Source organism: Pseudoliparis swirei, chromosome 8 (assembly GCF_029220125.1).
Source record: "Pseudoliparis swirei isolate HS2019 ecotype Mariana Trench chromosome 8, NWPU_hadal_v1, whole genome shotgun sequence".
In the NCBI taxonomy this organism is placed as follows: domain Eukaryota; kingdom Metazoa; phylum Chordata; class Actinopteri; order Perciformes; family Liparidae; genus Pseudoliparis; species Pseudoliparis swirei.
Genome location: NC_079395.1, coordinates 5,532,668 through 5,547,663, shown reverse-complemented (window position 1 = coordinate 5,547,663; position 14,996 = coordinate 5,532,668). Strand labels below are relative to the sequence as shown.

The 14,996-nt window shown below is 44.6% G+C and overlaps 1 protein-coding gene across 2 annotated transcripts in view; it reads right to left on the bottom strand.

Annotated features, from left to right (window-relative positions):
• agap3 (ArfGAP with GTPase domain, ankyrin repeat and PH domain 3) overlaps positions 1–14,996 on the bottom strand; it is a 125,231-nt gene that overhangs the window by 41,691 nt on the left and 68,544 nt on the right. For both annotated transcript variants that reach the window (XM_056420455.1, XM_056420454.1), the window contains exons 9-11: positions 10,143–10,226; positions 5,684–5,788; positions 3,730–3,901 (exon numbers count right to left, since the gene is read on the bottom strand). In XM_056420455.1, the coding sequence (XP_056276430.1) occupies positions 3,730–3,901; positions 5,684–5,788; positions 10,143–10,226 (361 nt within the window). The remainder of the gene's footprint in view (positions 1–3,729; positions 3,902–5,683; positions 5,789–10,142; positions 10,227–14,996) is intronic.

Genomic DNA, 14,996 nt, shown 5'->3' with positions numbered 1-14,996 from the left:
ACAAGAGACCCGGTCGCACCGGTGTTGTCAAAAGATCGTCTTCTGTGGACACTGGCCGGGCCTGCTGGGTCAGAGACGACGCGGCTACTGGTTCTACTGGTTCTACTGGGCTTAGAGATCAGAGAGCTGGATGAGCTCACCACTTTCCCCCGAAGCCTCCACCTTCCTCCACACGCATCTCTCGTCCCCCACCGGATTGATTCAAAGTGACTGGGCCCATTAATACTCTGATACAGTGGATCTGTCGCCGGTGACACGGCGGCATGCGTGTTAACCGGGAGGATCATATTTAAAATGGTTCCGCTCCGCACCCAGCAAAGGAATTAAACCCCGGCCCGCTCGGCAAACTCGCGAGCGCATGCGTTCTCTCATTTACTCTCTGTCTTCTCAGCCTCTCCTCTTCATCTCCCCCCCCCCCCCCCCCGCATCCACTCCGCCCCCTCCTTCGCTACCGTCGCTATCCCTCTTCTCCCAGTGATTATAAAGGTCTTTAGATCTAAGGAATGAATGAATTACCGAAGGCACAGACAAGGCTTGTGATTTGGGGCGCCGTGAATGAAAAATTACCCCTTTGTTCCCTTCATCAATTGCACGTCTAATGAAATCAAAATCCCGATCGCATAATCAGAAGATGGCCCTCCACCCAGAGAGAGAGACCTGATGTGATTTGTAACCTTTCTTCTCCTAAGTGCAGATTAAGGCAAATCTCCCACACATTGTTCCCCCGATGCACACGCGGATGGCAACTGACAATCCCGGGAATTTGTCATTGACATCGAGGAAATGAAACAACAAAGAAAACAAACCAGTTCGTGCTGTTCCCCCCCCCCCCCTAAAACCCGGCTCATCTGGCCTGTTTTTCCAAGGCCCTTCGTGTGCCCCCTCAACCCCGCGCTCAAGGTGAACACATCCAGCGTCCTCTCCGCTCTCTAAACTCCTACATCTTCCCGCGGCCGGGTTTAACCGGGAACCTGCCCCGGTCTGGGGGCTAACGGTCCCCGCCGACCCGCCTTTGGCACGGCGCCCCCGCTCTGAGCCAGTTAGCTGAGCGATGGGAACACTGTGCCCATTTCACAGCCGATGAAGGACCCCGCCTCCCTCCGGCGATCACTTTGCTAATTAGTATTAATTACTCTTAATCCTAACCCCGAAATCCAATCACGGGCTTCCCCCTCTGTAAGCCTGCCAGAGTCGCTCTCCGCAGCCTCCGGTGGCACCGCTCGCTGGGAGGAGCTCTATTTTTAAACTTGGAAAAGATGGAGGAACCCCGGCACGATGCTCAGGACCCAACTGGTTGTGGCCCTCTAATACCATAGGGCAGTTGTTCTCAAATTGGGGTACGTGTACCCCTGGGGGTACGTGAACACACTGCAGGGGGTACGTGAGACCTTTTTTTAATGTATTAAAAATTATTATCCATTAAAAAATCCTTTAAAAATAGTTATTTAATGAATATTCCATTAAATATCAATGTAAGTTCATACACTTAATTATATATATATATACACATGTATATACCTATATTGATATATATATACATATATTTATATATATACATACACTACCGTTCAAAAGTTTGGGGTCACTTAGAAATGTCTTTATTTTTCAAAGAAAAGCACTGTTTTTTCAATAAAGATAACATTAATCAAAAATACACACTATACATTGTCAATGTGGTAAATGACTATTCTAGGTGGAAACGTCTGGTTTCTAATGAAATATCTCCATAGGTGTATAGAGGCCCATTTCCATCAACTTTCACTCCAGTGTTCTAATGGTACATTGTGTTTGCTAATCGCCTTAGAAGACTAATATCTGATTAGAAAACCGCTGTGCAATTATGTTAGCACAGCTGAAAACAGTTATGCTGGTGATATAAACTGTACAACTGGCCTTCCTTTGAGCTTGAAGTTTGAAGAAAAAAATTAATACTTCAAATATGAATCATTATTTCTAACCTTGTCAATGTCTTGACTATATGTTATATTCAATTTTCAATTCATTTGATAAATAAAAGTGAGTTTTCATGGAAGACACGAAATTGTCTTGGATGACCCCAAACTTTTGAACAGTAGTGTACATACTTATATAATATATATATATATAGTATTCTAAATCAGAAACTGTGCATTGGATTTTTTATTTGTTTCTAAGTTGAGACTCACTGCCATAGGGGATAAAATATAAGTGCTCAGTGACATGGTGGCATAACAGCCCCCCCCCCCCCAAAAAACTCTCCATGATTTTATTATATTTGCTTAAACACAGGCATTATGTTGAAGCACAATTTTCAATTCCCCGTTTAATAATTATTTGGGAATTAATAGATTTCTCATCGGCGCTCATTAAGTAATCATTGTGCATACTATGAGGCAGTTAATAATAATTAACCTGTTGGGACTCATTTTTATGATTGATCACAAACTGAGCACGTAGAAAACAAGTACAGTAATAAAAGAGTCATTTGATAAACCATTACACATCATACCGGTGATTTGTTTTCCCTTTTGCGAGGCACGTGACGTTTCCCCCCACCTACCACGTCAATCCTTTCTCATTGACCAAAATAAGTTCATATCATCGTGTAGAATTAATTCCATACAACATAAAGAGAAGTAAGCGCGACACGGAGAACTTCTGAACTGGAGAAGCTACAATTTTAAAAGATGAACAATTAGTCCAAAAAAAATGGAAAACTTAAACCCTTTAAAAATATACAATCCAAGATATTTTCCCACCACTGATGAGCGCAACACGTTTTCCTCTGCGGTTCCAATCGGGCTCACAAAAAGGTCTTTTGTTTAGCGCTTTTGACGACACTGATTACGAGCCTGGAGTCGTGTGTGCAAATGCTAATTTGTACACAAACTGTTGTTTTCACGAGTCTTTGGTTTTCACGAGGCTGATGAAGCACCGAGCAAAAACACACGTGTCCCTTCTCAGACTTTGAAGATCCGTAATCATGTAGGTCACGTGACGTCACACGTGTTGAGCTGGACTTTTTTTTTTTTAAACAAGGTTGAAGCTGTCAACTACAAACTGGAACAGTTTATGACTTATTGGGAAAAATTGGTGACATACGTAACACCTCATAGACCTGATTTTATATTCATAAATTCATGAATGTACAATAGAGAATAGATCACTCCCTAGTTATACATTGTTTTCTTTTAGTTTTGTTTCATTCCGTCTCTTTTTGTTGTTGTTTATCCAATGTTGTACACTTCTTCCCCTTAATATGTATATAACTAAAATGAGCATCTAAATATCTGCACATGCAATGTCAATTGTCTGAAACACATCTGTAAATATCTAATTGATGACTACTCCCCCCCCCCCCCCAAAAGAAGATATCCAAGAAAGGACGACATCTGATTGGCTAAAGATCGGTCCATGTTAAAGAAAAAAGAATTTACAGATTAAGTCTCATAAATCCATGTGTAGCGATCCACAAATAAATACATATAAATCCACAAACAAATAGCAAAGAAATGCACAAATCTATATGTGATTTATTTTTCATTAATAGAAATCGTTATTTTTTTGCATGTGCATGTACTTGTGAATCGTTCTGCATGCATTTTTAAATGTTATATATTTGTAAATGTTCTGTGAATCTTCGTGTTCCCATTTGTGAGTCTCTCTGTGTGCATTTTAAATTATCGAGACTGATCTGACCCCGTATAATTCTGACCGTCTGGACACTCGGCGTACTCGGGGGACAGGTACCTGTGTTCCCGATGCCCAGCTGCAAGGTGCTGCGGTCCTTGCTCAGCCCGTTGGTCTTGGGGCTCGCCGTGGGGGCGACGGCGGACACCGCTCGGGGGGGTCGCTTCCCGGGAACCTTGACCGTGGTCCTCAGCAGGTCGATCTCCTTCCCGTGCACATTCTGCATGTAGTCCTGCAGAGAAAGACAACACGCTGTAAAATGGCCTCTTCGCTCGGACCAATATTTGTTTCCATGCGTGTCCCTCAACTCGGGGGACTGATTACACACAGCGGACCGACGAGAATCCGGGAATTACGGAAAGGAAAACAAATTAAAAGACTGTTCAATTTCCATCCCCATTAGTCACAACCCATCTTAGACCTTCCGCTAAAAAGGTGTGTGATGGCCGGGGGGAAATGATTGTAAAGCCGTTACACATCACCTGTGCCCACGCCGTCTCTCCCAACAGCGAGATGTTTTTTGGGCTTAATGATCGTCTCATCCGCTTTCAATTTGGGGCATTTGATTCGCTTTAAAGCGACTGCTGCCCAAAATGTGGGGAAGCCGAGGTGGAAATCATTGGGCTCAGCAGAAAAAAAGACCCAGATAGGGGCGAGTTCGGCCTTCGCCGTCCCCCCGCCGAGCTCCTCTGCTTTATTACCGTGTCATAAAGCACTCATTTCTTTCCCGAGCCTCCTCGCTAATTACCCAGTGAGCGCTCTCATTTCATTTTATTGCTGGAATTAACAGCCAGATCGAAGCGTGCAAAGCTATTAAGATGTGTGATTAAGCCACATTCAATTAGTTTCTACAAACAATTTAATTGATGTAGCAGATAGAATTAACAGAAGGTGATTGTGTGGATGGCTTGGCTGACTGCGAAATTAAAGGTTCCCCTCTTCCACTCTCAGTCTGCCTCCCTCCCTCCCTCCTTTTCTGCCTCCCTCAATCTCTCTCCCCCCCCCACCTCCCTTTTTTTTTCTCCTCACTCCTTCTCCGCTCCACCGCTCAAAATGAGCTGGAGCCGTTGCCGCGGTAATGTAACTGTCTCCCCTATCTCACCTCCCCTCCGTAAGTCAACAGATTCATACATCCATAGATTGCCCCGATGACCCCGTAATAGCCGTAATGATCGAGCGATAGCCCGCTCAGTCAATTACATACATCACTGTAGCGCGGCCCGCGCTCGGCTAATAACCGCCTGTAAATTAAACCGCTAACACACTGTCAAGTGCAACAAGGCGCCCCGGTTCCCCGTCTAACTGTCGCGGGGCTCGTGTTCAAAAAGTTCGGGGGGGGCCGTCTCATTGGACGACGAGATGCCGCGGCCCGTCTTTTCATTTCAAAACGCTCGCCGCGTCGTCTGAACATCGCGAACGGCCAGGGCCGGAGTAGATCAGAGAAGGGGGGGCGGGCCGTTTCCTGAGCGCGGGGGGGGGGGCACCGCCGGGCCTCCTGAGCCGTCGGCCGCCGAGCCTGCCGAGTGTTTAAGAGGTATTAGCGGCCCGGCGGGATTCTGACAAAGACGGATGTGGGAGGTTGGTCAGGCTCCGCTGCCACGCGGCGAGAACCATTATAAATACAAGCCAGCGTGGCGTCCGGGCCGCGTCTCCATTAGACGGCGCCGGTGATGGACGCCACATGGAGGTGTGTGTGTGTGTGTGTGTGTGGGGGGGGGTGTGTGACCACTAAGGAAGTCCCCGTTTCTTAACACTACACTTAAAGTCACGCGGTTAGCCGATATCGCCCCGTATTGTAACGCCTCCGTGAAAGAAAAAAAAATCCCCATCCTATACACGCTGGTGCTAAAACGTTATCCCATCAAGAGAATCAGCGGTTGGGAAACGTCGCACATTAAAAAGCTCCAGCGGCACCCTCGAGTACAAACAGTCGAGCAACAAACACATAAAGACGATTGGAAAAAAAAAAAAAAAAGGACTGGGGAGGAAGAGGAAGAAGAAGAAGAAGACTCACGTGTAAACTGGGGTGGTAAGTGAGGACGCCGTTATCACACAGTGTGACGTATTTCTTTTTCCACTCCTTGTTGAGGGATTTGCCACTTCGCTTCAGGAGGATTCCCTGGAAGAGACGAGGCACCGCGGTGAGCGGCATGCCGGATGATACGAGCCATTATGGATGGTAAATACCACCCCAAAAAAAAATAACGCCGTTATTTCTGTTATTGCGCATTCGTCACGCCGGTTACATTTCCTTTGTGTCATAAAGCAAACAAGACGCGAGCGACGATGATGAAACGGTGTGGATGTGATGAAACATTCAGAAAAAATATGTAATTAAATCCCTTTTAAACTTTCATTATATGGTTTAATTTAGTGGTTGACAGGTTGAATGACGTGTTAGTTTTTCTATTGTGATCTTTTGAACCCCCTCAAAAGTTGGCCAAGTTCCTCCTCTGGCTCGGAGGCCATTCAGAGGGAGAGACAATCCAATTTGCCAGACCTCCTCCCTGCATTCATACACATTACATGCTGAACTCTGGAAGACCTCTCAATCCGGGGATTAGGGAGTGTGATCTCCCCTCTTCAAAGGGCCCCTCCGCTCTTATTCTATTCTACTTTATCTTCTGGGGCCCTTTTAAGCCATCAGATGGTTTCCTTATCTGCTGAGTAAATCCACTGGTAAACAATGCAGTTCCTCCGCTGGAGGTGGCCAAACGCTGCTGAGTGCAAGGGCCAGGAGGCTCTCCGGGGTTAAATAGTGAGGAGGGGCACGCTTAATTAGGGGATTAGGCCGGGGCCATGTTTGTGCTTTTACAGCCAGGACCTGTGTGTGTGTGTGTGTGTGCTGAACTGGGGAGGGGGTAGTATTTTGCTAGCCAGGCCCATCCTGCAGGCTTTAATCCTGATTAACACATCAGGAAGGGTTGACCCTCGGTGACCTGGGCACCAGGCTGTTTGCCGACAATCATCCTAATCCGAACCCCGATTCATCTATGGGGGTGGGGGGGGGGGGGGGGACTCTCTGTTGGTCGCATGTTGGGAGAGTTTGGGCTTCTTAATACCGTATGAATATACCTGCCTGCTTATGGCTTCTCACTTTGGAGCTGGACTTCAAATGTGCTCTTTAAATCTACTCTAGAGAAGTATATTTTCTTATGTTATCTTCTCCTAAAAGCTTATTTTAGAATGGGAACATTGTATTTTTCCAAATTTAAATTAGGACAACTGGGATCAAAGACTAGCAATAATTTGAAAAGGGGGGGGGTGAGAACTCTCTGTTGGTTGCATGTTGGGGGAGTTTGGGCTTCTTAATACCTTTTATGAATATACCTGTCTGTTTATGGCTTCTCAATGAGTCTGAACATTAAATGTGGCTCATATATGTTCTTTAAATCTACTCAATCAAACTTGCTCTATAGAAGTATATTTTATGTTGTTATCTTCCCCTAAAAGCTTATTTCAAAATGGGAAAACGGCATCAAAGACTAGCGTCGACGTCGGCCGCGTGTTGCTTAAACTTGAATAAATCCTTCTGAGCAATTTGTAAAACAACTTAAATATATATTTTTTATGAAAGATCAATCATAAAATATTGTTCAAAAAGGAAAGAAATATTTGTTTCATCTATTCTTTTTTAAATTATTGTTTTAAGTAGGTATTTGCGCATTTAAATGACATGAATATGACTTTACATATCAGAAAGCTTTGGTTCTGGTGGATTTTTCGTGAAGAAACATCGAGTCCTCCGATCGATAACTTGCTGACTGACTTCTCAATTTAGTCAATAAAAGAACTGTAAACACATTTTTAAATGACTCTATAATCATACAAAGTAAATGATCCAGTCACAGGGCCTCTGGCGACTTTATAATGCATGTTTTACAACCAAATATGTTGCTCATCTCACGGCCGTACTGAAGCATACATAAATCCATACATGCAATCAGCGCGCAGCTTCATATATTTATCAGAGCCGGCAAGCAGATCAATAAAAACGCTAAAACAATAATGTGAACATCTTTACACGTGCCGACTCCTTTTTCGTGTCGTTGTATTTGAACATTTTTGAGTCGCTTTCAGTAACAAGAACCACGTGTGATAATTCATCAGGATTCTTCAATTGTCCGCCACGTTCGAATTGAGCCGTCTGCTCTTGAAGCGCTCGTCTGCTGTCCAGTGGTATCATGTGTGGAGCCCTGTGCTTCCCATCAACACCGACACACACACACACACACACACACACACACGGGGATGAGTGTGTTCAGCGTGTGCGACACAAGGAAACAAGCCGGTCGTCAGACGTGCTCTCCGCTCACACAATTGTCATATCTACACAGAGGAGATAGTGTCTTTCCCCTCTTTTGTCAGGCGGCCAGGAGAAAAGCTGCATCCTGCCACTGCGGCTGACTGATAGGCCGGCCCCTTTGTGAGGGGGGGGGGGGGTATGTGTGTTGGGTTGGGGGGGTCGGTGATGGGGCAAGAATGCACTCCCTCAGCAGTGAGTGCATTGTTATCCTCACTCACTATTTTTTATAGATAGGAGGGGGTGGGGGGGTGGAGCAGCAGAAGGGAGGAGGTGGCGGGGGTGATTGTGCCTGATGGGGTGAGGGGGGTGTGGGGGGGGGGCGAGGGTAATTAAGCTCACATTGACACTTTGATCTCTTTGATTGTGCATTTGACTGGGCCTGGAGATGAGCTAGTCACCCCACTAGCCCCCTCCCTCCACATCTGTATACACACCCCCCCACCCACACACACACACACACACACACCTCCTCTCTGAAAAAAAAGAAAGAATCCTTTGTAGATAAAGAGGGGGATGGCTCTTGTCAAAAGTTGCCATGATACTCGAGAGAAACTGCCCCCCCCCCCTACTGTAATGCAGTGGATAAGAAAGGGGGAGTTTACAGTAAAGATTGCTCAGCGGGGTTTCTTTCTAATGTGTGATAAACAACCTCCTGCTCACCTGTACGCGTGACCTTTGCAAGCTTCTGTAGAGAATTACACTAATCTAGTCAAATTCATAAAAAGAGCTTTATGGAGATGACATGTTTGCAGAATGGCCACCATGAAGTTTTTATTTTTCTATATTTTTTTTAAAGGTATTCGCAGCCCTTCATTCAGGGTGTTGCGCACAAATCGGTCGCATTAATAAGTATGATTGTGATGTCAAAGAAATGGACCTACATTTTTTTAGAACACCATGAAATATTTCTATCTGTTTCAGTGACAGCCCGATGACGCCGGTACATCCTGTATGTGGCGGTTTCCTCAAAGACATATTCTCTGATGGACTCAGGGGGCTTGGGGGTGTCACAAGTGTCATTATTTCCGCCGGACCAAAGCCATGGGCAATTTTCTCCCAACGGGGAATGAGGATGTCTGGCTCAACAGTTTCTAGAAAAAGGACATCATCTTTATTCGCAGATAAAGAGGATAATATAATGATACTGGCCCATTTTCAAAAGCCCTCATATAATCACAAGTGATTACTAATCAATGTGTCAATTACTTCTCCTGCGGTCGCGGTCGGAGCTTTAGAAAATGGTCCTCACTCAGATGTGTAATTCAGTATTCAGCACTTCCCAACTGGTCCTTTAAAGCAAAGCTTGAATACATCAAAAGAAAATTAAGAGAATTGTGATTGGAAGAAAGAAAATACCTGCAAAAATTATTCAAGATGAGGAAAAGTTGTAACTATGTTATATATGTATGTTTGAATAGAAACCAGGCGGTGAGTGTTATATTTAATGCAACGTAACAGATTATGAAACTACCTAAACAAAAAAAGGATGTCTATTGGGTTATCACATTTTAAGCCATGCTCAGAGATTTAAGGCAAAAATACGATGATAATAAAAAATTTATAACAAAAAAAAATGTTCCGGGGGCCAAACGTTTATATATTAAATAGCTGTAACCAAATGTAAGATTATTACCAGAAGAGGATTGAAATCATGACTGAACGCTGCAGAATAACTGGGTTTATGAATAAAAAAGCTTTCCCGAGCCACACGCTTGTTTACGTTGGTTGTGTTTGTGTTAACACGGTCAAAACAAACCTTTATTTTAAGTTATGTTCAAATGAGAAACACGCAAAATGTTTATTTCTCATTATCAATGAAAATCTTTAATAACACAATTTACCAGATCAGATAAGAGCTTATTGTGTCTTTTTATTATTATTTGGGAGGCGTGTGATTTCCACTCATTTCGCTTATAATCTCTTTATCCTCTTTATCTCCCCACTACACCACCGGCATTAAGGTGGTTTGATAAGTTGTACTCTGTCGCCATCTAGTGGTCACGACGACACATGACCCAAATCCCACCGGGGAAGCTTATCCACTGTTATTCAATATTTTCAAACACACAGCACATCAACAATGAACAGGAAACGACACCAAACAGGGGATTCCACTTACCGAGCTATCTACGAGAAAGGTAGGGGAGGAGTGAGGAAGACGGCTTACCTGTTTGATAGGTATGGCCCGCCCACTGCCTATGCTGTCTGTTTTACTGTCAACGCTCTTTGCTTGTTCACTGGCTTTCCGTGACTGCAAGAAAACAAGAAAGTCAGTCAGCAACTGAAGCGGCAAACTGGCGGCGAAGCAGAGAGTGGGAGATGCGGTGTGTGTGTGAGGTGAGGGGGGGGGGGGGGGATGTTGGTGTGTGTGTGTGTGAGTGTGAGGGAAGGAGAGAGAGAGAGACTGTGGGTGAGTGGATTTGTGTTTTGAGCATTTGTGGAGAAACTCGTCGACATTGCAAAATAAAAGTCTCAAAAAGAAGCTCGAAAAAAATCAAAATCAACAGACAAGCAGACCAGCGGAACAAACAGCAGGAACACCGACGTGCAAGTTGAAAATAAACAAAATCAAAAAGACCAACAAAAAAACAAGACCACGATAGACACATCTCAACACAGAGGAGACCAAGGACGACCACACATCGAGTCATGACTCAGCCCTGAAACCCCTTTTTGGGGGGGGGGGGAGGGAGGAAGAGGATCCTTTTTCCCTCTGTGTGAGACCCAGAGCGGGTCCTTAGTGGACCTGCGAGACCAGCTGCTGCGAGAGCAGCTGATCAGGGCCTCGTAGCGTGAGACATACGTTACAGTTCATAACAACAGGTTAAAAAAAAGGGAGAGAAGGGGGGGAAAAAACTGTTATTTCACAGGAGATGTTAAGTTTAAAGTAGTTTCCTCCGAACCTGCAAAACCTGGTGGGACAGGAAGTCATTTTTTTGCAAAAATATCAAACAATTTAAAAATGTTAAAAGTTAAAAACACATGAACAGTTCAGAGTTTCAGGTCGTGCCTGTTTGGGGGAAGTAACAAATACCGTGGTGAGACAGTTAATATGACTTTACATGGAAATAATATCATTTAAAAAAAAAAGAAGAAAACAAACTTCCCACCCCAAAAACAAATAGATGTGATACAGGTAGGGACAGACATGAGTGTGTATGGTCTCACTCAGAACATGAGAAATGTCCAGTCACCAATGAGAAGAGGTAGAGTCTGAGTTCAAGTAAACCAACTCTGGTGTTTATATTTTTTTCCAACATTTTATTTTTTTTGAATGATGACTTGTTTAGCTTCTATACAGACACCATACAAAGCAAGTCACAAATTCACTTCAAAATATTCAACAGATTGAGCCAAACATTGCAGTTCCCACAAAATATAGGATGAACAATAAAAGGCATTATTTCATATACTCCTTATATGTATGTACTTTTTATAGAGTACCATCGTAAATAAAATACAATACAAGATATACAGCAGTCTATATTTTCGTCAATCCGTTCATGATAGAAAAAAGCGATTATGCAAGAGTTCATAATCTTTGTACCAGACCTAAACTCAGGAAAATTGAAAAATAAATAAATGAATAAAAGACAATTTGAATGTACAAAAATAAATAAATAAAAACGGGAAAACAAATGTTAAGTTTAACTACATTCATACAAGTCGGTGCAACCCAGTGTCATCCAATATGATCCCTCTCTGTAATACCTCAACACCTTACTCTGGTTTTTATGAAGGCCTTCATAAAATAACCCCAAATGACTAAAACACCTCCATGATTATACATTTATACCACAGTTATTTTTTTGCAATTCCATTCAATACTCCCTGGAAATTAAGAAGGAATCAAATAAAAAAACTTTTAGAAAACGAACCAAACGAACGTCGTAAAATTTAAAAAGGAAGAAGAAGAAGAAGAAAAAAGGAAGAAAAAAGAAAAGAAACTTGGCACCTCTAGTCCTCGAGTCCTCATTTATGGCAAAAGGCAGTGTGACGTCATGTGAGGAAAGGTTGTGTCCTTTGGGGGGTGGGCTGGATAACAGTTCCAAGAGTGACTTGACTGTACAGCGTGTATTGTGCATGGGATGTCTGAATGGGAGTTTGAGGGGAGGGTGGGGGGCGGAGGGGATTGGGGGGGGGCATTTCCAGAAGATACTCGACAGTCTCCTTCGAGTGCGCTCAAACACTCAAATGGACCCGACTTTAGGCTGCGTTGGACGCTAAGTCCTATGGATTCCGTATAGTGCAAGTTCTATGTACATTACCCTAAATGCCATGAAGCACCGAGGGCAACGCAGCGGCCAGCTGTCAGTCCTCAGTAAATTATCTTCTCTCTATCCTGACTGGCAAAGAAGGGGGACTCTTTTTTTGTTGTTGTTGTCGTTTGTTTTTTTAAACCATCATGCTCTTCTAATACGGAAGGAGTCGGAAAGCCCTTTATGCTGAAGAAAGGTTGGAAACAGAAGCACAATATCTGCAAATATTGAAAAACAGTGCTGTGTGTGTTGTTGTTGTTTTTTTGTTCTTTTCTTTGTTTTGGTTAGTGGTTTGTTTCATACGTGGAGATATCTGGTAAAAAGATCAAGGGACTTAAAAACACGGGATGGGTCACATCAAATGTCGGACACGAATACGTGGAGTAAATGAAGATGAATGAACGAGTGGGATAGAATTAAGTATAAAAAAATGCCGTAGTATTCATCTAAATTCATTAAACCGTGTGCTTTAACACAAAAAGGGACGGACAGCCTGAAGACGTCAGGAGAACCACAGACAGATTACCAAAAAACCGATTGTTTCGACTTATTGACCATGGAAGCACTAGGAAAAAATAATGTGTACTGTGCTGACACCTAGTGGCCGAGGACAGTCATGGCAGAGACCGGCTTGAAATGATGGTGGTGGGTGAAATTGATGGTGAGGGCGGCGAAGAGACGGAGTGATGAGATGCTCTGTAGTAAAGCTTTGAGTTCCGTTTATTTACTCCAAAGAAAAACTGTCATAGAAAAAGATTCAGCTGCTTTAAGTTTTTTGAAATAATCCACATCGGACGTTTTGGTGTCAGATTAAATTTGGGCCAAAAGAAATCTGAACCCCAAAATATATTTTGTCTTCCCTCTCTAACTTTAACTGCACATAGCAAAGGATCTTTTTTAAGAGTCCCAATGCCAGCGCCACAAAAGTGACAATTATTACTTTGATATCCGATTCGTGAAGATGTATTTATGTTCTCCTCTGCGTTATTAGAACAAAAACATTGGATGTGATGACTAAAGTGAGTCCGATAGTGATCCGTCAAAGCTCGTCTACTCATGAGATTAAGGCATATTTTCATTCATGGAATACTTTCTCTAGAAACTCCCGACATCAACATAAAGTGAACCAACTTACAGGCGTGTGGCTATGAAACATGAATGGCGGCCTGCTGTCTATCGGTGAGCAGTGGGGCGGTTTTAGAGAACTTTTGTCACACAGACATATCAGCTTATTTTTATATATATATATTTTTTTTTACGGACAAAAAGCGAGGAAAGGGACGTCCTCGATATTGTTGTGTCGACGGAATATTTTCTCTTTCTGGCGTTTCTTGTATTGGCAAAAAAAAAAAAAAAAAGGGTTGGCACTGCAAGTCTTCCTCTCAAGTGTCACTGAAGAAATGTCGACATCGCCCCCGTTAGCTCTCCGTCCCCTCCTCCTCCTCCTCCTCCTCCCTCCCCTCTTCCCACCCCCGGCTCGCCGCTCCTCAGAAGGTCATGAGCTGAAACTCCCGCTCGGCCTGCCACTCCGGCACCCACACTGGGTAGGTGGCGTGCTTCGGTATCTCCATGACGCGGACGGGGAGAGGGTCATTTCTCTGGTGGACATGGTTAGTCACTACCTAGCGGGGGGGAAGGGAGACAACAAGGGGAGCTAGCAGACGGCCTGTACTGCTCGGAGGCCACACACAAAAAAGCCTGCGGCTCCCACAGCAGCTGGGGTAACAGGGTTTGAAGGCAGTAGGAGGAAATAGAGGGGGAGGGGGATAGGTGGGGAGGTTCGAGAGGGAGCGAGTTAGAAGAAGATGAAGTGGGTGGGAGGGAGAGAAGGAGGCAGGAGGGAGGAGACAGGAGAAAGTGCTGAGGGACAGGAAGGACAGGTGAAGGAGAAGGGCTGTTTCAAAAGGTAGGGAAGGGTGGATGTGTCAGGGAGGGGTGAGGAAAGGAGTCGTCTCTCACGTAGCCTGATCTCTGTCTCGGAAAAGCTCTCAAGAGTTCTAGAGGAAAGAAAAGAAGAAATACAACTTTGGAAACGCTGACTCAGGCATTTTTTTTTTTTTTGGAGGCACACGGGCTCTCTGAAGAAGGATTTCCATTGATTATTTCATTTTCTGGGACAACAAATAAATAAATAAATAAAGAGGCCTCCCCGAGCTTGAAAGAGGCGGACTACGTGAGATTAGGAAAGGCTTAGCAGCGAAGAAGAAGGCTGGTGTAGGAGGGAAGAGAGAGGGGGAGGGAAGGTGGGAGGAGGAGGAGGAGGAGGAGGCAGGCTGGGTAGAAGAAGAGGGCAGAGGCTACGAGTATAAAGACAAGCTTAGGATAGCTCAGGAAATTAGAGTGGTTAGTGCACACATATGCTATTGGTTAGAGCAAAGGGCGAAAATACGACAGGACACGGGGGTAAAGAGCAGGCAGACAAGGGTTGGGATACTGGTGGGGGGGGGGGGGGTAACTCCTGGTGGTCGAGATCGGATTCGAGGCCCGGAGTAGAAGTAAGCGAGTTGTCTAGAGGGGGGGCGGGGGGTGTTGTTTTCTATCTGGAGCTGGGGCGCCGGGCGGGTCGAGGGGCATGCGTTACGAGCGGCGCGCTATGAGGACATCGGCCGGCTCGGACTTTTTTTAGTTTAAGCTCGGTCGGGGCAGGAGAGGCGCGGCGCGGCGCGGGGCGGTTTTGTCACTGCCGCTTCTTCCCAAAAAGGGAAGTCACTGCAAAGAAAGGATCTAGTAAAAAATAAGAGGGGGGAGGGGGAGGGGGGAGG